Genomic DNA, 25,084 nt, shown 5'->3' with positions numbered 1-25,084 from the left:
GTTATTGTTTTTTCCACTCTTTAAATCAGCGGTCGACAACCTGCGGCCCGCGGGCCGCATGCGGCTCGTGAACCTGTCACTTGCGGCCCGAGAGCCGCCTTGGGTACTTTGTATGTGATAGTGACAAACGACAGTGTCTCATAAAGTCATAAATATTAACAAAGCACGGCCCGCGTCACCTCCGTTAACTACTATGTGGCCCTTGGCTGCTAAAAGGTTGCCGACCGCTGTTTTAAATTAATGAAATACTGTTATAAAAATTGAAGCAATACGTTACAGTTTACGGGGCGTATTCTGCGTACCTGTTGTAAAGTTGTAATAATAGGGATTTTCAGGAAAAATAGGTTCACTTTTTTTCGAACAACCGACAACTTTTGGGTTATTTTGACTCCGAATCACGAGGACTATTGATTAAAACAAAGAAAAAGAAAGAAGACGTACGTGTCCCCAGTTTTTCATAGGAATGCTTGACCTTCGACCTCACTTTTTACCTCAATTTACCATTGGTTTGTGTTCCACATCTCCTCTACTTCAGCTAAGCCTTTGGCCTCGCTGCGCCAAGCTCGGCCTGCGGTCTCGCTTTTTAATACAAAGGACATTGGTTCGTGTCTGTGGTCGACTATTTATGCTGAAGCCTGATGAAGCACGGCTTTGACTTCGCATGAAAGCTCGCCTCACTGGGGCAGTTTGGACTTTTAGGCCCAGATGAAGATCGATACCTGGCCTTTTAACACGCTTTCACAATTTGAGATATTGTTACAAAAAAAATTCGCGCTCGCTGCGCTCGCGCTTCTTTTTGGTTCTTTAGTTGCCCCTTTTATCATCGACATGCTAGCTTGACTGGTGAAAGAATAGAGTTAGACCAAAGTATGTAATGATTTTGATAGCATACGCAGTGCAAGTATTATTTATATATACGTCATAATTTCGTAGAAGTTTTGACGTTTAAAATAACACTTGCACTGCGAGTGCTATCAAAATTGTTGCAGGCTTATCTTGGTCTAACTCTAGTAATTTAAGTAATTTTAACATATGGAAATTCTTTACTATTAGGTTCGGCCTTATGGTCGGACAATCGCTGTTCAGCCTCGCAAAATATTAACTATTGAGAAAATCAACTTTGCGGCACTAGTTGAGCTTAGCTTTTAGCCTCGCTTAAAATTTGCCATTAGAGGTAGACAGGAAAGTGACGCTGAAGCCTAAAGGGCTCTCCCCACACTTGACGCGACCGCGGAATCGGCCAAAACCGATAGAATAAAGCTTTAAGTCCACGCAATAAGAGCGAAAATGACATCGTTCGATTAGGATCGGCTCGGCCGATGCTGATGATTAAAATTAAAAACGCAAACTTATTTCCCTGTACTGAACTGAATATGCTGTGTGCAGAATTGACTGTGGGGGGCCCCGAGCCTCCTACTGCCTAGGGGCCCCGACATGCTTAATCCGGCCCTGCATGTACAAGTTATAATTTTCCATTCTTACAACCCATTACATATAAATGAGAACAGTTGAGTTGAATGTAGTTTTTTTTTTGCGGAATGATTTGATAAAGTGAAAAGAACGTAGTGAAAAATACATATGGAAATAAAATAAAACAGATCTGATACAGCATATTATTTCGCAAGACGTATCTAATGAAATCGTGTTTTTTTTAACCATAGAGTATCATATTTTACAGTTTTTCAAACTTCGTTGTGTAAGATGTTATTACAGATGACTACGATAATAATTATTAAAAATAGATAGTTATTTGTGACGTACCACTGAAAAAGGTACCTTATGGCGGCTGGCACGTACATCGCATAATATTGGAGCGACGTTAATAATAGCGTAAACGCCAACCGCCATAAGGTACCTTTACCCGTGGGACGTCACATTTTTGCAAAAATATTTTAGCACATTATTATATCCACTGTTTTATTAGACTTAAAAGAGTTTTAAGTGTCTTCACTTGCTGCCGAGAGTATATAGGTACTCCGTCATTTTTCATATACATTATTTAGTTAAAATACAGAAAGATCAAGATAATTTTAAATATTATTAGTAGACTCATTAATTATTTCTTGTTAAATTAGTTATACCTACCTACTCTTGTAAATGTCAAACTCAAATTCACAATTCCAATGGCGTTCGGTGTTATACAAAAATACATGTCAAAAATTAAGGAACCCAACAAATCTATTTACAAAACATACTTACATACATTACATACATCGAAACATTTTCCCCCTTCCCCCTTCCACCATATTGATCTACATTAAACGTAATTTCTGCCCGTTTCGTCCGATTTACAACGTAACATATAATTTTCTATGCGATCGATTGTCGTCGCTTCGTCAATTGAGGTGGTATTCCAACTATCCAATTTCTTTGTCCAATGTGTATTGCATCTCACATTTTGCTTAATGAGAGAGTGAGACGCATACAAATTGAACAGATGGAATACCACCCTTACTTACAGAACTTAAACTTTTGTATGACCAATGGCGGAACGTGGATCCGTGAGTAGGTATTTAATTCATGTCTTTATTCATACTTATCGTGTAGTGTATATGTGAGCAGCAGATTTAGATTTGAAAGAATTCCAAAAACGGAATCAACAAAGAAAAACATATATATCGAAATCACAAAATTTTACGAGTTTGTAAAATGCAACCTGTAGAAGAGAACAGCCAGTTTAAGGAAAGTCGAGTTTTAATATAAATATTAGAGTATAAGTCCCCAACCCGCATTGGGCCAGCGTGGGGACTATAGCCCAAACCCTCTCATGTTTGAGAGGAGACCTGTGCCCAGCAGTGGGACGTATATAGGCTAAATTATTATATTTTTATTATATTAGAGTTTTAACCTACTAACACGAATCATCGTTCCGTTCGTTGAAAAGATTTGTTCTATTTTTGATAAACTCGGTCATCCAGCCAAACCCGCAAACAGAATTACTGTTGATATTCAATCACAGCAAAATTGTAATCCTTAACACTTTGAACAAGAACATCACGCCTATCGTGCGCGGCGTATCATCTGGAACGTTAGCGGTACACACGAAGGTCGATATTGGGTTGTAGCCGGCAGCGTCAGTCTGCTTCGGCAGTCAAAAGATTAACGAACTGCTTGAACTCTCATCGAAGACTACGCTAAATTTTACTATGATTACGAAAAGTTTAATAGTAAACCGCCGCGGCGCGCCGGGTGACGTTGATCAGTCTATCAAATGTGGTTGGTGCAACTGGGCACTTACTGTATCAGTCCAACTAGGTTAAATATCACAATCATAGGCCTAGTATTACATAGATGAGCTATACGCGTGCCTCCGTGAGGGGCAAAACATACGCAAAGCGACAATATTAAAAACACGTTTTCCTAGTAACAGACCAAAAACAATCTACGTAATTTGGTCGGGTTATTTGTTGCCCACCATAAACCATACAAAATTTTTGGTGGGGACCCTAACAAAAAGTGAGACTGTGACAAGAACAAGCAATAATACCGCTTTCTCTGCTACTTCTACTGACATTTACATAAGTGCATCTCGTCCGGTCGTTTGGCCGCTCCCCCGTGTCACCTCTATTATTGTACCTCTATGATCACAATGATCACAAGAACCTCGAGTGTATCCTGGTAGAGTTGGGCGAGAAGGGCTCGGTGTCGCCGTCGCCGTACACGGGCGCGGCGTAGGGGCTGCGCGACCAGGAGCGGCGCGGGAACGGCGAGGGGGTGGAGGGGGGGATCACCGACTCGGGGGCTTGGGGTAGGCGCAGGCGCGCCTTCTCGTTCCAGCGGTATTGGACTAAGAGAGAAAGGTATGGTTAGGTATTTTAATACTGTGACAATATCTGTACTTAACCTCTAGCCGCCCATACGTCAAACTTTGCCAAGCAAAATGAAATTTTATTTTGTCAACACAAAGTTCAAATTAGAATGGAACAGGATACCTTTTTACAGGTCTCTGGGCGGTTAGAGGCTAAACGCGCAAAGTCTATTGCAATTTGAGATTTATTACCTAAGGGTAACCCGTGCGAAACCGGGCGGTTCGCTAGTTTAAAATATTATAAAAAAGTAAAGAAAGTTTTATAGCGTCGTTGCGCTTTCCAAAGCTGATGTGTTCGATTTTTGATTGACAAATAGTTACCTAGCAACAAAATTACATAAGGTATTAATTCATCTGATTAAAATCTCGCACATATAAGATTTGGTAAGCGCAACGACGATTAGAATAAAAACATGAAATTAAAAAATTACCAAAGGTGGCAAATTTTTTATTTATAGGTAAAAAAGGAATCCACACCGGCAGCGGTAGGATATTTATGAAGCTTAGCACCACTTGCTCCATCCCACTAACCCGGAGTTAACCTAGGGTCAAATTAAACTGGTAACCATGGTAACTCCAGGTTTAACTGGTCAACCCCGGGTTAGTGAATGGTGCACATGGCTGTTAAGAGTTTTAAACCCGTAGTTGTCAAATACGAAGGAGCACAAACATTACTTTCAACATTATATGTGAGAATTTTCGTATTACACCTACGTACGTAGCAGGGATGTTTTATTCGTGTTATTAAAATTAAAATCGTATGTGTTCTGTTGTGTACTGACTACTGACTGTGTGTAGTGTGTGTGGTGAATGTTAGTGTGTAAAAAAACGCACAATGAAGCCGAAATCAAGTTCGATTTGGAACTATTTTGATGAAGTTAGCGGGGACAAGGCTAAGTGTAAACTTTGTCTGAAGGTTTATTCTAGAAAGGGGAAAACGACTACATCGTTAAAAAGTCAGACTTCGATTCTGGTTCCGTTTTCGGTTCCGTTAAACTAAATTGAAAACATCTGTTTCCGTTTTCGGTTCGGATAAAACCACATCCGTTACATCCCTGGTACGTAGTAGGTCTAATTTAAATGATACTTACTGTACATGTAGGCCACAACCACGGCGGCTAGCGTGAAAAGCGTGGGCAGGAAAGGCCGCACGAGCGTAAATAACGCGCCCAACAGCGTACCGCACGCTACTTCACACGACCGCTCCACCTGTTCCAGATAATGTACCTCAAATAAATCATCATCATCATCATCTCAGCCATAAGACGTCCACTGCTGAACATAGGCCTCCCCCTTATGGGGGGTGAATGCCATAATCGCCACGCTTGGCAGGCGGGTTGGCGAACGCAGTCGAGTACACCGAATTTGAGGGACGCTGCTGCCCGTCTACCGGTGGTCTTGGACGTAGTTTAAGGACATACCCGGGTCCGGGTCTCAAATAAATAGTCAAGTCAAATACATCGGTGTGATAACCGCCTAAACGCTAAGTGGAAAAACTCTCAGCCTCAGTCAAAACTAGAACACGCGATCTTTTAGAGTACAATCGCTCTAATTAACTTAGCTAAAGTTGATGACACACAGCGTTTGTCCGCAGCGTACTTACTCTTGATTTTATTTTGTGTTTAAAAATGCATCTTATATTTTGTGTTTAAGAATGCATTTTATGGTGCCCAAGATTACCAGTTGGCCGGACGATATCAGCCTGTCAGTTATTCGGAGCTGTCAAATTGTGCGTTTGACTGACAGGCTGATATCGTCCGGCGAACTGGTAATCAGTGGGCCCCTCAACATCTAGATGTAATGAGTATCCACCGCCAATAGAAAATAAAAAGGAACGCACCTCGACACGTAACTCCTGTCCTGTTAGCCGCGACATCACAGTTACCCAGCCAAGCCCGCACACCGACGCTTCCGAAGTCACTTCTACACTTATCTGCGAAATTCAAAACATCATTCTACAGTTAGACCAAGATAAGTCTGCAATTATTTTGATAGCACGCGCAGGGCCCGTGTTATTTTAAACGTCATACTCATTACGTATAAATAACACCTGTACTACATGTGCCATCGAAATCGTTGCAGACTTGTATTGGTCTAACTCTATACACGTTGCTTCAACTCGTAATAGTTTCCCCTATTTCTCCAGAACTAAGATCAATTAAAAAAATATAATTAAAACATTGGTGTCTGGTTGACACTGTGTAAAATATTGCTGTCTTCTCATACATCAACACACTGGGTACAGTGGGTACGCAGCGTATGGCGTCAACCGGAGACTTTGTATTTCCACAGATAAATTGATAAACATTATTGCTGTAAACAAATCAAGGTTAATTTAGATTCTATAATGTAAAATAAACCTCTTCAACTATTTATTTATACATTGTTCCTCAGCGCGTATCTAAATACTACACAAGTATCGTATTTGGAGAAAACTATTAACGAATTCTCTCATGCAAATTTACCTCATCATTTGAGCTTGTCTGCTGAATTTTCAAGCCCGGCGATGGCGTCACCCTAACCGACTTCAGGGCTTGCGGGTCTCCGTACACGGTGAAGATCGCCGGCGGGTTGAGGAGCGACACTTTAGAGGCCGACAGTTTGACCGGAGGCATTAGTAAGACTTTGGTGCATGTTCTGTGGATGCCCCACTCGGCGCAGAGCTCGATTTCAGATGATTGTGTGATCGGGCCCGCGGGGATCACCGAGCAGCCGATTTGTCCTGAGAAATGAATTAGTATTTGTATTCGTTTTATTATAAAAAAAGATTATGCGGGTTTTGAATGCACAGTTCTCCGTGCAAAAAAACCTAAAAAGACTCCGTCCTAAAAGAGTTCGCGTTTCCATTCGGTTTATAAATCGGAGAATGGGTACAAAGTGTTCACTAGTTGGTTGAGAATGTGTCTTAGGGTATTCCACCTGTGTAATTTCTTTGGCCAATGTCAGTGCGTCTCACTCTCTCATTAAAGCAAAATTTAATGTAAGACATTGAATTGACATTGGACAAAGAAGTTGAATAGGTGGAATACCACGCTTACCGCTAAGCAAGTCTCGCGCTTTGCTGGCGCGGCACGTGAAAGGAAACTCTAATAACGGCACGTCTTCCAGGGCATAATTCTGTCATTCTCGAGCATTCACTCGCTGCTTCATACAGGGACCATGGTACACGGTCATTGTGCAAAGGTACCTAACAATGCTTACCGTTAAGCAAGTCCGCGACAGGTTTGCCTTCGTGGGGCTTGCTGGCGCGACATGTGAAGGGCAACTCTAGCGGCACGCCTTCCAGGGCATACTTCTGTTCTTCTGAGCATAGCACCGGCCCGGAGGTTAATCCCGATGCTTCGATGGAGAGAGGGACCATGGAGGCTGGCCACTCGCCTTGGTGGAATTCCATCTGTGGCATAAAATGCTTGTGAATAAATATATTTACTAACAGACATGAATGGAAACCACCTTTTTTGGCCATATGAGCAATAGTTTCTAAAAGAGCACACATATACGTTTTTACGCACACATACACAACTTGGTTCCACCTAAAACGGTTACACCTTGATTTGAAGTCCATCTTGTCAACAGTATGGCGCCTTTTCCTACCGAAAAAGTTATTTGACAGATTATAGTAACCTTATCCTGGGGCAGTTGCACCAGCGTCTTGGTGGCGGCGGGGCGGTCCCTCCTGAGCGCGTGTCGGGCGGCGCCCTGCCCCGCCAGCACGGCCAGCGACGCGCCGCTGCCCGCGTACACGCTGACGCCGGGCGGCGCCGCCCAGCCCACGCCTTCCAGGCAGACTATAGTTACCTTGTCCAAGGGCAGCTGCACCAGCGTCTTGGTGGCGGCGGGGCGGTCCCTCCTGAGCGCGTGTCGGGCGGCGCCCTGCCCCGCCAGCACGGCCAGCGACGCGCCGCTGCCCGCGTACACGCTGACGCCGGGCGGCGCCGCCCAGCCCACGCCTTCCAGGCAGACTGCCCATGCGCCTGTCACTGGAATATAACAAGACAGATAATAATATAGCCACTTGACTTATGGTTTTATTCATAAACGCGCTACAAACCTCAATTAGCTAATAATCGTTTGTATTTATCTGTGTCATTTTCACATATGTATTTGTAAGAAAGGGATAAAACAGGCCCGTAAAGTTTTATGAATGAAGGGTCACCACCCCTTGTTTGGGTATTTCCAAATAGATCCTCGCGACGCCCGGCGGCGTTGTCTTACGATCGTTGGGAACCTCGAAAACGTACCAAGAATCCTGTCAGTGTACGAGTCCGAGCCGGTGACCCACGCTTCGTCTTTGACCGTGACCCCGCCCGCTGTGCCTTGGAAGGTCATAAACGACCCTGTGGAGTCTAGACCCGAGATGAGCAGTTCAGGTCCTTGAACGCCAGTTTTTGACAACTTACCAAAAACCCTGTCAGCGTGCGAGTCCGAGCCGGTGACCCACACTTCGTCTTTGACCGTGACGGCCCGCTGTGCCGTGGAAGGTCATAAACGACCCTGTGGAGTCTACACCCGAGATGAACAGTTCTAGTCCTTGAACGCCAGTTTTTGACAACTTACCAAAAACCCTGTCAGCGTGCGAGTCCGAGCCGGTGACCCACACTTCGTCTTTGACCGTGACCCCGCCCGCTGTGCCGTGGAAGGTCATAAACGACCCTGTGGAGTCTAGACCCGAGATCAGTAGCTCCGGTCCTAGGGCACTGAAAGTTTGACATGTAAATCTAATGAACAAATCAGATAACAAGGCCTAAGTTTCAGAAATTAATAGTATGCGTCGCAGAGTCAAAGTCAAAGTCAAAAATACTTTATTCATGTAGGCCTAGTAACAAGCACTTATGAACGTTTTACATAATAATATATTATCTTAAGCTAATTATCAGAGCAATTTATTGAAGTTAATATTATTCCATAGTAATATTGGATTATTATACAGATCAAATTTAATACTAAGAATTTCACAAAAAGATCGTCAAACATAAAAAAAAATTGTATAAAATATACTAGTCTAGAATGTTTCTAGAATAAAATCTAAATGTCAATAACAAATGTCAATAAAACTTAACAAAGAAGTACATACATATTGAATTATCTATTTCGAGTCACCATTAATCCCACGTTGTTTTATCACTCATGTAGTCTTGTGTGGTATAATAAGCTTTAGAAATAAGTTTACGCTTTACATAATTTTTAAATTTATTAATTGATAATTCAGTAATATGGTTTGGAAGTTTATTATAAAATCTTACACAATTACCCATGAATGATTTTTTAATTTTATGGAGCCGTGTGAAGGGCACTGCGAGCTTATGTTTATTTCTAGTATTAATATTATGAATGTCACAATTTTTCCTAAAATTAACAATATTTTTATGTACATACAGAATATTCTCATAAATATATTGACAGTGCACTGTCATTATGTCAATTTCCTTGAATTTATCTCTAAGTGAGTCTCTATGGTTCAATTTATATATTGCTCGAATAGCCCGCTTCTGCAGAACAAAAATGGTATTTATCTCTGAAGCACCGCCCCACAGTAAAATACCATATGCCATAATGCTATGGAAGTAACTAAAATATACTAATCGAGCTGTTTTCACATCAGTTAACTGACGGATTTTGCTCACTGCAAAAGCTGCAGAACTCAGTCTACTCGAAAGAGTAGCAATATGGGGACCCCACTGAAGTTTAGAATCTAAAGTTATACCAAGAAAAACTGTACTATCAACTAATTCCAATTCCTCATCCTTCACAATGACACTTGTTTGCACATGCCTTACGTTACTACTAGTGACAAACTGAATACATTTAGTCTTTTTCTCATTTAACAATAAATTATTAACATTGAACCAATTTACTACCTTTGAAATAGCATCGTTTACATCATTGTACGCTTGTTGCTGTCGTTTGACTTTGAAAATAAGTGAGGTGTCGTCTGCAAACAATACTATGTCATGGTGGGTCTTTACAAGGAATGGCAAGTCATTTATGTAGATAAGGAACAGGAAAGGCCCCAATATTGACCCCTGTGGTACACCCATAGAGACCAATGACCCCGGTGATCGCTGTCCACTCACATCGACCCTTTGTATTCTACCATTTAAGTAGGACTTAAGTAAATTCAGTGCCGATCCTCTAACTCCATAATAGTGTAGTTTCCTGATCAATGTTTCATGACAAACGCAGTCGAACGCCTTAGACAAATCACAGAAGACACCTAAAGCATCTCGTGACTCCTCCCAGGCATCGAAAATATGCTTAATTAGCTCAACACCAGCATCGGTTGTTGAGCGACCCCGTGTGAAACCAAACTGCTTATTATGCATTAAATTATTGCCGTTAAAATGTCGTACTAATTGTGAAAGAACTAATTTTTCAAAAATCTTGCTGAATGTTGGTAGCACAGATATCGGTCTAAAGTTAGTGGGGTCAGAGCTGCTACCAGATTTAAACAAAGGAGTTATTTTACTATGTTTCATTAAATCAGGAAACTCGCCGCAATCGACACTGTTGTTAAATATAACTACCAAGTCAGGCGCTACAATTTCTACTAAGGATTTGACAGCATGGACAGAGACTCCCCAGAGGTCATTCGTTTTTTTGACATTAATTGATTTAAACGCCTTTATTACATCTGAGGTACAAACATGTTCAAAATGAAGGTCTCTACAACACTCTGGAGCGTTATCTTTTAATAATGTAACAGCAGATGAGGGTGATGAATTTAAATCCTTAGTTGTGGATACTGGTATCTCGGTGAAAAATTTTTCAAATTCAGTAGCTACTTCTAAATTGGAATCTATAATTTTGTTATCAATATTTAGTTTCAGTTCTTTCATTGTGTGTTTCGAGCGACCAGTCTCCACATTAATAACTTTCCAAGTTGCTTTAATAATGTCCGGACTATTTTTAATTTTCTGACTTAGATAATTCCGCTTAGCTATATGACAATCTATTTTAAACTTCTTCGAATATTCCTTGACATGTTCTTTAAATTCATCACTCGTATTAAACCGCCGTTCCTCATACAAAGCATACAGTTCACGTCTCCGTTGATGTAAGTCCGCAGTAGCCCACTCACTAAAAACAGATGCACCACTAACTACGACCGATTTTGAAGTAAATATCGCGTTATAATGTTCCATAAAAGTGTGAAAGAATGAATTATACATACTATTAGGACTCATATCGGAAGACAAAAAGGGTAGCGCCTGAACTAGACTTTGCTTCATTCTTTCCACGCGGTCCGAGGTTACTGGTACAAAAGTAATTTGTTTTCTCAATGTATTTTTCCTTAAGGCCTCAAATACCATTAATTGGCCTAAGTGGTCTGATTCTAAATTGCTGATAACTTTTTTAGTAATAGGAAAAATATCACTGAAAATATTATCTATACAGGTGGCACTAGTAGCAGTCACTCTAGTAGGCTCCATAAACATGTGGTTGAGATTAAACGATTTGAAAAGATTCAACAATCTACAAGACATTGTTGAATGTTCCAAAATATTTATATTAAAGTCGCCGCATATAAGTAATTTCTTACTAGAAGGTGATAGTTTAAGTAGGACAGATTCCATTGTTCTTTCAAATATTTCAAAATTACTTAATGGCGGCCTATACACACAGACAACAATAAATTGCTCCAATTCTACTGCACTTAGTTCTATAGTCCGTTCAACAGACATGGATACAATGTCCTTACGTTCCTTAGATTTTAACTGACTATTTAAAATAATTAATGACCCACCATGTATGGAACTAAGTCTGGTGAACGAACTTCCCACCTGGTGATTATTAAATTGAGGCATTAATTCATTATTATTTAACCAGTGTTCAGTAACGCATAAAATATCAATATTGAAATCATTCAAAAAAAGTTCAATCTGTAAATCTTTTCCTCTAATACATTGAATATTTTGATGCACCAGGTGGATATACTTTCCATTTTTGCAGTATTTTTCATTATATTCATTTAATTCTAAATTGCCAGAGACAGAATCCTTTGTCTTAACAGCTAGTTTAAATCAATTAAATCATTGGTTATGACTGGAACCAATTCCAAGTTCATGCTAGGCTGCTCAATAGGAGCAGAATTATCTGCCAAATTCTTGGCAGAAATGTCAAGTAAATAGGATAGCGATAAAGCGATTTGTCTTTTGTAATAATTTGAAAGGCAACACTTGCCTTTACTCAAAAACACCATAGGCATATGGTATTTACTAACAAATTTGTTAATGTCAATTATGCTAAACTTACTACTATATGTACAAAGATTATATAGAGATATATTTAACTTATGTCTAGTGTTGTTTTCTGCCTCTGACATTTGCTCACAATAGGGGAACGTGAAAAAAATAATTTCATGCACTGCAAGTGAGTTTAACTGTTCAAAGTATTTAACTAAATTATTTTTGTTCACATTACCCCTATTCCCCATAAGAATAAGCAGTGTTGTCTTAGAATTAATATTACTGTCATTTAAAATTTGTTTTATGATATTTTCAAAGCTACTGTGAGGCAGGCAATTGCTGATTGTACTAAGTCCCTTTAGGTAAAAGTTTAAAAATGAGCTCATATTGCTTCCAATTTCATCAGAATACATAATAACATTAGGTTTAGGTGTGCTTTGTTGTGTAGTGTGGAAGGAGCTATTATCATTTACATGCTGTTGTGGTAAACCGTCACACAGGCTTAGGTCGAGTAAACTGGTCGACAAATGTTCAGTCACTTGCTTACAAGCACATGACTGGGCATTGGTCAGTGACTCAAACCGCTCTGAATTATGCTTAATCTGGGATATTAAATCATCCATGGCCAAAGAATATTCATTTATCACCTTTTTAGAAGTCAATAAACTCAAATGTATTTTGGTGAATGAGGTCATATTTATCACGTTTTTTCATTCAATTAATCTTCGAAAGTTTCTATCGAGATAAAATAGGAGTGGGATATCCACTATAATCGGCAGTAATATACCTTCATTCTCTATAGATCCATGATAGACCAGTTAAATTCCTGTTTTTAGTTTGACAATTTTTTTTACTCAATAAAAAATACACAGCAATATATTATACATATTTTTTCGCCAAACTGCATGACAGTTTGTTGGCGAACGGTAGCACTCAACAATCTTCCTTATCTACTTACTGTGTAAACCTTACACTGTAAGGTATAAGTAGGTACTATCGGCAATTAACGTGGTAGTTACACGTAACTATGGTCGGTTTTGTATTTGTATCTTTCGTCCAAACCAGCGCAAAGAACAGACGTGCGCAACTTGTTTTCGTAAATTCCGTATAAATCCTGTGTTAGTTGGATCGAATTTTCGCCCCTATTTGTGTATGCGCTATTAGCATTCTCGCGTGCATTATAAAATAATAAATTCGGGAAGCTAAAATGTAAGTGTCGCGGTCAGTACCAGCTAGCGGCCCCGCACTCCACCTGGGGGAAGCGAGACCATCGCCATAATTTGCCTCTCACTTCCACCGCGACGACCCGACACTCGCCGACTACGCCCGAAAACATACTTGTGCTACGCAGTGCTACGTGCTACGAATTTTAATCTACGGTGTAGCCGATCAACAGACATTTGTTTTAATTACCTAAACAATTAATTATTATAGTGTTATTGGACCTCTCAGTTATAATTAAAAACAGAAAAAAAAAATGACTTCTACCAAAACCTCAGACGCAGACATTGCGAGCAGCATGGATGAGCAAAACAAAAGGGTTACTGTTCGTGCAAAACGAAAACGATTGCAGCCCTCGAGGAGTGTGGAAATAGCAGAGCTGCGTGACGAGATGAATCAGCTGTTTGCTGACGCAGCTAAGAGACAGGAAGCTCAAATGAATAAACTATTTCCTATACTTGAAGGTATAAAAGAATCGAACGCCAAGATTGAGACTTCCATAGAGTTCCTCACTCAAGAGAATAGTGAAATGAAGTTGAAAATGGAGACGCTTGAGGGCGAGTTGAGAAATAAAGATAATCAAATGGTAATATTGGAGGAGAGATTAGAAGACAACCTGAGAATGAACACTAACAAAATGATTGAGATAAAAAACGTTCCTCTCGAAAATAAAGTCTCCCAAGAAACTTTAATTGGCATGGTAAATGCATTATCCAGTAACTTGAACGTTCAATTACCAGACTCTGACATTTGCGACATCTTTAGTGTCAAAGGAAAAACAGATAAATGGTCGATAATTGTTGAATTTAAGTCGACAATTATGAAGGACAAGATACTAAAAGCTGCCAAAACCTTTAACACGCGGAGTGGAAATGGAAGACTTCAGGCTCTTCACCTTGACCTTGAAAAAAATCGGGATACACCTATTTATATTTCCGAGCGACTAACACCAAAAGCTTCGAGACTTTATTTCTTGGCAAGAGACCTTAGAAGATCAAAAGATTATAAGTATTGCTGGACTTCGTTTGGCCGAGTTTATGTGCGCAAAACCGACACTTCGCCAATAATATGCATCAATAACGAAATTCAAGTGCAAAGTCTTTTTAATTCGTGACTATGTCTTACCGTCATCAGCTGTGCCTATTTTATGTCGATTATTTTTGATTCAAATCAAAACGTTGCAACTGAATACTTGCATGTACGATTATACAACATTGCTGTTTACCTGTTTTTTGTGTACTCTGTGCTCGCTAAAAATAGTAAGTACTCTTATCCGTTAAATATACTGTCTCATCAAAATGAATTCGTGACAACTTTCTATTCGATTGTTCAGTACCTAATGTCTAAAGTTAATAGTTTAGAAAAATATATTAATTGCCGAAATGTGATACAAAAGCCTAAACCCTACCAGTTTATTAATACCATGTTACTAGCCCCACCAATTAACGACTTTGCAAACAATATGGACATTTTAATATTTTTTAATGTTAGAGATTGATATTTTAAACGAACTGGACGACTTGGACAATAATAGCAGCTTTTTCTGTAAGATCACGGATCTACCCACTTTAATGCCTAAAAAAAAACCTACATATTCAATTATAACTCAGAATATAAGAAGCATTTATAAAAACATGGATGACCTAGAAGTAAACTTAACCTTATTCCAACAGATTCCGGACGTTTTGGTACTCACGGAGTGTCGGTTTAATCACGACAAACCTCTTCCAATAAAATGTAATTACTCATGCTATAATACTACAAAACAGACAACGCAAAATGATGGGGTAGCAGTTTATATAAAAAATTCTATACAACATCAGATAAAAGAAGTTATGTTACCCGAGGCTTCTTGTATACAAATTACTATATCATGTTTTACCATACTCTGTATTTACCGTTCTCCATCGATAACGAACACTACTAACTTCGTTACGTCTCTCGATTTGTATTTAAAAAACAACCATTTGGGGAATAATGTCATTATTACCGGGGACATCAATATTAATATTATGATACAAAATAACTCGACTATAAATTACCTCAATATGTTAGCATCGCACGGCTTGTTGACAACACATAAACTAAACACTCGAATAAATAGTTGTCTGGACCACATAATCACAAATCTAAACCCCAATATATACTTTTCCAGAACAGCTATACTTGACACTACGATAACAGACCACCACATGACTTTGCTAAATATCTACTCTAAATCTAAAAACATGCCTAATAAAGCTCACAAAACCATAACTGACTACCAACAAGCACTTAATTTATTTAAAAACAATGATCTCAACGAGTTATTAAAAATAAACGACCCCAATATTTTGACAAACAAATTGATTTATTACCTCAATAATGCAATCGTAACAAGTTCTAGGATAGTTAGAATTCCATGCAATAAAAGGACGTTAAGACCCTGGATTACTACAGGTGTACTGAATTGTATTCGGCATAGAAATAAATTGCAGAGGACACTTAGACATGACCCTACTAACGAGATACTTCAAATTACTTATCGCCGATATAGGAATTACTGCAATAATCTAGTGAAAAAATTAAAACAAAAATATGAACGTGATCTTCTAAATGAGGCCAAAAATAACAACAAACTATTATGGAAGTCAATAAAAAATATTACAAATTTTAATAAACCCAGAAGTAAAAACAATGAACTTGCAAACCTATCTGACTCCCCTATCTCTTCAGCTAATTTTATAAACAAACATTTTACTTTTGTCGGACAACATCTAGCTGAAAAAATTGCACCAACTTTGAGCTACGATCATAACCTCACAACATATTTAAACTCCTTATACTCTCATGCGTCATCAATTGGCATAATAGAGCCAGATCTGGGAGAAATTGAATCCACAATCCTAAATCTTAAAAATAAATCTGCATCTGGTTGGGACAACATACCAACAACTTTTATTAAACTGGCAAAATCTGAATTAATTCCCATTCTAGGCCATTTGACTTCACTGTGTTTCTCCAAAGGAATATTTCCTGACGCTCTTAAGCGAGCAATTATCCACCCAATCCACAAGGACGGGGACAGAACAGATATCAACAATTATAGGCCCATTTCAGTCCTTTCCACAATTTCTAAAATCATAGAAAAGATAATAAATCGTAGATTGATAAATTATTTTAATAAATACGATCTTCTGTCAGACCGACAATATGGTTTTCGTGAAGGTAAGAGTACGGAAGAAGCGATACTTGAACTAACTAACTCTGTCTCAAAGCACTTGGAGAGTAAAAAAAAGACGTTATGTATTTTTCTAGATTTACAAAAAGCTTTTGATACTGTGTCTGTCCCCGTCCTAATTCGAAAGCTAGAATCTATGGGTGTTCGCGGAAACTTCTCAAAACTAATCTCATGTTATTTAAACAATAGAACACAGCGTGTTAAAATATGTAATGAGGTATATAGCTCCGATGAACAATCAACGCAGTTTGGCGTGCCCCAGGGCAGTGTCTTAGGTCCTACTCTTTTTCTGGCCTACATAAACGACCTTACTAACATCCAACTTACAAACGGGCTAGTTATTTCTTATGCAGATGATACAGCTTTACTATTCCATGGGGAAAATTGGGATGAGGTATATGCTCATGCTGAGGCTGGTCTTTCAAAAGTGATGATATGGTTACAAACCAACTTACTTTCATTAAATATTAAAAAAACCAATTACATAACTTTTTCAATTCTAAACAGTACACAACCGGATAGGATAAAACATAATTTAATTGCTCACAATTGCATTAATCAACAAAATGATACTTGCTCATGCCCCAATATCAATCATGTTACCTGTACTAGATATTTAGGTGTCCATATAGATCAACTACTTTCTTGGAATCAGCAAAACGAAGTAACTGCTAATCGAATAAGAAAGCTGAACTGGTTATTTAGATATCTTAGGCATGTCTCAGATAAGGAACTATTAATATACATATATAAAACGCTAGTACAATCAATTATTCTCTATTGCTTACCTGTTTGGGGTGGTACTCATAAAACTAAACTCATAGCACTTGAGCGGGCGCAACGATCTATCTTAAACTTTATCTATCTTTACACTTCTGGGTAAAAAAATAAGATACAGCACTGTCGACGTTTACCGTGACGCGGACGTGCTTACAGTGCGACAGCTTTACATACTAAATAGTGTTCTCAAGGTACACAAAACATTAAAAATTGATAATAACTTAATAAAAAAACGTAATCCACATTCGGTAGTTAATCAACTTCATACAGCTAAGACTTCTTTTGCACGAAGACAATTTTATGTATTATCAATCAATCTATACAACAAAGTGAACAGGCTAACGAGCATTTACACAAAAAGTTATGGAGAGTGTAAAAAACTTTTATCAACTTGGTTAAAAAATAAAAACTATGATGAGACTGAATCACTCATAGAATAGATAGGATAGGTAAATAAATTATGTAACTGTATAACGGATGGTACGGAACAAGGGACGTTTATGCAAACGGGTAATTGTTTAGGATATGTACTTTATTTCTTACTTATTAATCACGCTAATGTTTGAATTCGGTTGTGAGATACAGTTTGTTAAACATTAGTGTAAAAATATGCATGTTTCAACCCTAGCTAGTAGATACTTAACTGTTTTGTAGACCACTTGGGTAACCTACTGTTATGTCTTTTTCTTATATAATATAATACTTATGTAATTAGTTAACAATAGTATTTAAGATTACCTTAAGTTATAGGTTATTTTATTTTTAGCGCTGAACCCTGTATGAAAGAGCGAATACCTCCTAACACAAGTTTTTAACTTAAAAGGAGGATTCGGCACCTATGTCTTTAAACGTGTGTTAAAAATAAATAATTTTGAATTTTTTTGAATTTTGAATTATACTACAGATGCGATCCACCGTCTCTTTATGGCATGTATATTTTAAAATTAATATTGTCATTTGTTACACGGGACCTTAAAAAAACTTTCGTTTAAGTCAATATCTCTCGGAAAATGAGAGCGGCTAGTTTTCACTACATTAACTTTTACTATTTAAAATATATAAAAATATATACTTAGTATAGGTATAAGTTAGTTTATAGGTATTTATTGTAATGTTTTGTGTCTAAAATTTTTAAAAGAAACATGCAAATAAAAAAAATACAAAAAAATATAAATAGGTTGTAAATAATAAATATATAACCACTTAAAACCACGTTCAAATAAAAGTCTTACCTGTCAGATACTTTTCGCACATGCGTCGTGAGCGGCGCGGCGCTGACATTCGCGTCAGGGGCGAGTAGTTCGCGGCCTAAAGAACTGCGTAGGACCACTCGCAGCGCTCCGTCTTCGTTGGCGTCACTCGGCTCCGCCGTGCAGTATGCGGGCGTCGACACTTCCACGTGTATAGTCTAAAGGAAAAATGATACTTTAATAACTTGTCGACGCATAAGTACCTACCCCTATGAATGTTTAATGAATAAGCTTTCAACATACACGTTTTGACTAAAACCGGCTTCGTAACCCCTGAGAGCTATTTGTTTATCTCTTATAGTTTCCGATTTTTCCCCCACTGCCCCATTTGGATGAAACATTATGTATATAAGTATTATAAGTTGTTATGATTGAAATGAATAAAATTGAAAGTTTTCTAAATCATTGCCGAACGTCATATCGCTAATAATTATTCGCATAGTTTGGCAACTCAACACAATTTGTTTGATTTCCCAACCAACCTGTTAGTAACTGAACGTTTGGCTAACAACATCAAAAATACACTTTTTGAAACGCCACGTTTTAAGTAGCAAAATGATTTCGTAAGTTAAATACAACATATAAAGGCAGAACACCAACATTAAAATTAAAATACTGAACATTGTACAGCTCACTTCTGAACTCTTGTCGTAAGCTAGATGTGTACAACTTCGAAGTTTATTGCTTTCATGCGTAAAATTTTACACTAAACATCAAATTTCCAGTAATTTAGGCCAAGACCACCTTAGTTTAAATGACTGAACTCTTAATTAACCCTCGATAGACCAGTTTACAAAATATAAGTTACCATTTTGAACGATGATACTTAGTAGAGATAAGTAGGCTAAAATAACTTACAGTTTCTCTGTAAATGTTGTTCCTCTCGTCCTTATGCTGAGCCACGACGACCCCGTAACCCACGCTGTGGGCCTTTAACTCCCCGTTGGAGGAAACTTCGAACGAGCCATCTCCAGATGCCTGCCACGCGCTCCTGTACAAAAAAGTAGCTTAGTTCTTTGAATAGGACTAACAGTAACATATCTCACTGACCATCGGTAGACCCTATCTCATTGGCATAAGGTTTACGAACAGTTCACGGAGGCTGCGACAGCTGAAGAGACCACAGCTTCGGCTTATAGCTGCGGCGCTAACAGCGGAAGACCTCCCCCAACCTGTTTTCTCGGCGCGCGCGCGCAGCGTGCGACGCGGCGAGCCGCAGTACGCGATACACGGCCGTTGTGAAAGCTGCTCGCACTGTTAGTGCTTGAGAAAGGAGACCTAGGCTCTCCGACGAAACATGTCGCGCGAGTGACTTAAAACAAATGAGTTTAAACCGTAAAATTATTCAATGTTAGTAATGTCTCACAACGGTTTAAATTCGATTATATTTATCAACTGACCTGGGTAAAGACTTGAGTCGGATGGTGGAGCCGACGGCTAAGGCGAGACGGTCGCCGGTGTCCAGGGTTTTTGGGAGGCCGTGAACTGAGACGGCAATGTCGGAAACGGCGAGGATTTCCACGGTGCTGTCCCAGGAACGGGTTTCTGCTGCCTATAATGTAAATATTGTTGTCTTTATTTGGTTCCATCAAAGAGTACAGTTCCATCCCACTTCGTAATTAGAAAACCAGGTTGAATTTGGAATTTGCGCGAGCATACTGTCAATAATTCAATGTGTTTTCCAATGACTTATGGAAATACGGGTTATGCGTGGTACTATTAAGTTAAACAAATAAAGCAGAAGCATTAGATGAAACCATGATGAAACTCTCCAAATTATCTTATCAATCCATTAAAAAGAGTGTTTTAATAAAGATATAATCTGAAATAATATGTCACTGAAAATAAAAATAACAGTGGTACCTGTCCTAAATTCCGTACTCGCACATCGATCGTAATAACCCCAGGCTTGAGGGGAATCACTCGGACTGACAAGCCTTCTGCCACGCTTCTCTCCAATTTATCTGTAACAATTCGATTAATATATCCTCTCTCGTCTATACCACAGCGCTAGGCAGCGCCAAGTAATACACATGTTGACTTTTGACTTACAGCAAACGACAATACACGGTGGTTAAAAAATAACTGCATTCCCGTTGCCAGGGAGGTTTTGGGTTTCTACCGAGCAACTTTTAGTATCCAACCCCGAAATCGCGAAAAAAAAAGAACCCTCCCATAAAAATTGGACCAGCCAAAATGTATGAAACAGCCAATTTTTTTTTCGAGATTTCAGGGTTGGTCCCATAGTAAAAGTCGCTCAGTATAATCCCAAAATACAATACAATACAATCACATATATAATAATTAATTATAATTTTGAAACCCCCGACTTAAACAATTTATGCTATAAACTTAATAAAAAAACCAAGAAAATCCGTCGGGGGCTGTCATCGTAACTTGATTATTTCTTTATATTTAAAATAGAGATTGTCATCGTAACACCTATCTAGGAACATGCACCAATCAAACCCGAACTCATCACTGAATGAAAAACGGCATCAAAATCGGACTCGTAGTTGTGATTTTGCACAAATAAATGTTTACTGCAGCGCCCCCTCATTTTACATAGTTAATTTTCGTAACACAAAAAAAAAATTAAGTTAAGACTAAGGGCCACATCTAGCGTCTTTCGAGCGTCGGCGTCTGGTCAGCTACGCTATGGAAAATGACGTCGCTGCGCAGTTGCGTCGAGGTTGCGTCGAGCAGCGGCCATAGAGTTGTAGACGCCGACGCTCGAAAGACGCTAGATGTGGGGGGGCCCTAATCACAGCTTCTTAACTGCGCTTATTTTTTTTTGCAATTCACTCACATCGCGACTCCTACGTGTATAGAGAAAACTAGAAAGTTCCCCAGTCTCACCGTCAACGTGTGTAGTGTGCAGCCTGGCCGCGGCGGGGTCCCGCAGCGCCCACGCCACCCGCGGCGCGGGCTGCAGCGCGGCCAGCGCCGCCGCGCCTAAACCGGCCGCCTCCAGCCACAGCGGCGCCGGGGAACCCACCAGGAGGGTCTGTGTATAGAACTAGATAGTTCCCCAGTCTCACCGTCAACGTGTGTAGTGTGCAGCCTGGCCACGGCGGGGTCCCGCAGCGCCCACGCGACCCGCGGCGCGGGCTGCAGCGCCGCCAGCGCCGCCGCGCCTAAACCGGCCGCCTCCAGCCACAGCGGCGCCGGGGAACCCACCAGGAGGGTCTGTGTATAGAACTAGATAGTTCCCCAGTCTCACCGTCAACGTGTGTAGTGTGCAGCCTGGCCACGGCGGGGTCCCGCAGCGCCCACGCGACCCGCGGCGCGGGCTGCAGTGCCGCCAGCGCCGCCGCGCCTAAACCGGCCGCCTCCAGCCACAGCGGCGCCGGGGAACCCACCAGGAGGGTCTGTGTATACAACTAGATAGTTCCCCAGTCTCACCCTCAACGTGTGTAGTTTGCAGCCTGGCCACGGCGGGGTCCCGCAGCGCCCACGCGACCCGCGGCGCGGGCTGCAGTGCCGCCAGCGCCGCCGCGCCTAAACCGGCCGCCTCCAGCCACAGCGGCGCCGGGGAACCCACCAGGAGGGTCTGTGTATACAACTAGACAGTTCCCCAGTCTCACCGTCAACGTGTGTAGTGTGCAGCCTGGCCGCGGCGGGGTCCCGCAGCGCCCACGCCACCCGCGGCGCGGGCTGCAGCGCCGCCAGCGCCGCCGCGCCTAAACCGGCCGCTTCTAGCCACAGCGGCGCTGGGGAACCGACGAGCAGGGTCTGTGTCGCGGCACGTGCTCGGAGACCGGTTATTGGGATCACCTGAAAGTTGATCGAGTGTTAATAAGATATTCTTATTAACACTCGTGGTATTCCACCTATCCAATTTCTTGGTCTGTCTATTTGCGTGTCACATTTTGCTTAATGAGAGAGTGAGACGCAGTCACAGAATAAGTAATAGTATTATCACACAGAACGGCCACGCATCGCCCCGCCCCAGATCGCATTACCTCGCCCCGCGACGTGATCTGGCGGACTTCTGGCGTGCTCTCAGTAAAGCGACTTACCCACACATACACAATGACGCGTGTACAGACGTGCCGTGCACACATATAAACGTAAATGATTTTTGATATAGATATGACGTGTCCGCCCTGTGACGCAGTGCACATTGGAAGGTGGAATACTTACTGCCCTAAGTTCCTTATCAAGTTTCGACACTGGCTTTTATTGGCTTTACTGTACTTTAGGTAAAGCAGCGGTCGGCAACCTTTTAGGATTTAATGTATGTATACCAATTTTATGATATGATGACCTTATGTAATTTTTCCATAATTTTATTATTGTTATTTTTTTATGTTATATTTATTTTGTATTTTGAACTTAGGTGTAAGAAATGTAATGACTTAGGCTAGTCCTGTAAAGTTACATTTTGTTTTTAAATAAATAAATTGAATTAAATAAATTGAATTGAATTTAGCAGCCAAGTACCACATAGCAGTTAACGAAGTGGACGCGGGCCGCACTTTGTTAATATTTATGACTTTATCAGACATTTTCATTTGTCAATATAAGATACTAAATAGCCAGGCAGGCTTGCGGGCCGCAAGTGAGAGGTTCGTGCGGCCCGCGGGCCGCTGGTTGCCGACCGCTGCCCTAAAGTATTGGATTCGTCAAAACAGGGCCACCGCCTGATGCCATCATCAGGCCTGCCTGCAACTGTTGTATGTAACATTTACAAAACTTCAAACCAATCCTACTACTATTCAAAGCAGGTTAAAAAATAAAAGACATTTACTGTCGCAAAGAAAACTTAGGTACAGCGCAAGGTGACAATAATCGCAAGATATTACTATCTGTGATTTTGACTATGATTATGAAGAAAGAATGACAATTTAATTTACTTTATTTTCTTGTGAAATGAGCTCACCTCCACTTCCGCTTCAGCGCTGGCCATTTCCACGTCAGATATGTCGAGAGCGACGAGGCGGATCCGCGCCGTGCCCGTGGAAAGTCCGTGCACCAACCCGGACAGGCTGACCTACAAGAAAAACACAAAATCGATTACGATTGTAAATGTGTGAAAGAATACACTTTCACATTCCGCGTCACATAAATTTGTCTTTTTATGCATCGAAATAAACGTGATTAAAATGAAAAATGTATGTATGTATTCTGAAATGTATGTATTAAATAATTTACTAATCTATATTCACATGTAAAATAGAACAAACTTGAATATGCGCCTCCAAGGAACCCCTATTATAACGCCTATACATTCGAAAAATCTGCAGAAATAATCTATGTACGTGCTATAGAATATATCAAAAGAATTACATGTCTAGGTTGATATGGACCGTATGGACTCGGTCACACACTGAGAGAAGTCTACACATAAGTAGTAACGCTGCTAGCGGCGCAGGATTGAAATTGTACCTAAAGAGTCGTAACCTCGCGTTGCAAACGTTCATGACGTCTGTCAGACATCGATCACATATCGATTGACTGACCGTTGTGCTAAGATGTGAAATCAAGTATCTTTTTAATGATTAATCTTACCTCAATTGCCCTCGAAGTTTCGTACAGTTTATAATGCAACGCGGCGAGGTGCGGCGGCGGGCCGCCCGCGTGCCGCAGCTGCAACTTGCCGCTCGGCGGGATCCTGGCCCGGGGCGGGACCACGCTCAGTGGCGGGAACACTAAAACCTGACAACAGTTCACACAACTTCCTATAAATCAATCCTTTATAAATATAATAAAATATTTAAAATTATACATCGAATAAAGCATTCTGATTCTGACTCTGAAATAAAATTCAGTATTATCAGCTTTCCAATATTTCCTTTCCCGAAATCTGGGGATTTGCCGTGACCCAATGTTGGGGGTCATGGCAGGGGGTACTGTCGACTGCATTTCTAACTCTAACTACTATTATATATGTATCTCGTTAGAAATGGGTGCCCATCCCTCGGTTAACAGACTACTATTTAACATTAGTAGGAGTAATTGTCGCGATGCGACGTGCCACGCAATAATCGCAATATGGCGCAGGAGGTTGACCCTTACCTCATGATCCGCACTGGACACACCCCCAAACACAGCTCTAAGCTTCCCCGCGCCCTCCCTCAGCCCACACAACTGGCCGTCCTTAATGGTAAAGTGTGAGTCGTGTCGCCATTCCACAGAGCGCGATGCGAGTAGGCGAGCGCGTGACGGGCCGTGAAATATGGTGGACACTGGCATACTTTATACAAAGTATCATAATGTATGACCCTTACCTCATGATCCGCACTAGACACACGCCCAAACACGGCTCGAAGCTTCCCCGCGCCCTCCCTCAGCCCACATAACTGGCCGTCCTTGATGGTAAAGTGTGAGTCGTGTCGCCACTCCACAGAGCGCGATGCGAGTAGGCGAGCGCGTGACGGGCCGTGAAATATGGTGGACACTGGTATACTTTATACAAAGTATCATAATGTATGACCCTTACCTCATGATCCGCACTGGACACGCCCCCAAACACGGCTCTAAGCTTCCCCGCGCCCTCCCTCAGCCCACACAACTAGCCGTCCTTGATGGTAAAGTGTGAGTCGTGTCGCCACTCCACAGAGCGCGATGCGAGTAGGCGAGCGCGTGACGGGCCGTGAAATATGGTGGACACTGG

General features: G+C 40.7%; 1 protein-coding gene across 1 annotated transcript in view; it reads right to left on the bottom strand.

The window, feature by feature from the left end:
• Positions 1–1,900: 1,900 nt before the first annotated feature.
• Positions 1,901–25,084, bottom strand: part of LOC134672985 (uncharacterized) — a 36,557-nt gene continuing 13,373 nt past the window's right edge. Inside the window, exons 18-31 of the mRNA XM_063530944.1 lie at positions 23,980–24,126; positions 23,351–23,461; positions 22,053–22,242; positions 20,329–20,429; positions 19,866–20,017; positions 19,324–19,456; positions 18,448–18,623; positions 8,366–8,505; positions 7,607–7,788; positions 7,010–7,202; positions 6,274–6,530; positions 5,649–5,741; positions 4,900–5,017; positions 1,901–3,787 (exon numbers count right to left, since the gene is read on the bottom strand). Coding sequence (XP_063387014.1) covers positions 3,594–3,787; positions 4,900–5,017; positions 5,649–5,741; positions 6,274–6,530; positions 7,010–7,202; positions 7,607–7,788; positions 8,366–8,505; positions 18,448–18,623; positions 19,324–19,456; positions 19,866–20,017; positions 20,329–20,429; positions 22,053–22,242; positions 23,351–23,461; positions 23,980–24,126 — 2,187 coding nt within the window. The 3' untranslated portion in view covers positions 1,901–3,593. The remainder of the gene's footprint in view (positions 3,788–4,899; positions 5,018–5,648; positions 5,742–6,273; positions 6,531–7,009; positions 7,203–7,606; positions 7,789–8,365; positions 8,506–18,447; positions 18,624–19,323; positions 19,457–19,865; positions 20,018–20,328; positions 20,430–22,052; positions 22,243–23,350; positions 23,462–23,979; positions 24,127–25,084) is intronic.

Source organism: Cydia fagiglandana, chromosome 17 (genome assembly GCF_963556715.1).
Source record: "Cydia fagiglandana chromosome 17, ilCydFagi1.1, whole genome shotgun sequence".
Taxonomy (NCBI): domain Eukaryota; kingdom Metazoa; phylum Arthropoda; class Insecta; order Lepidoptera; family Tortricidae; genus Cydia; species Cydia fagiglandana.
This window is presented reverse-complemented; position numbering and strand designations above follow the sequence as displayed.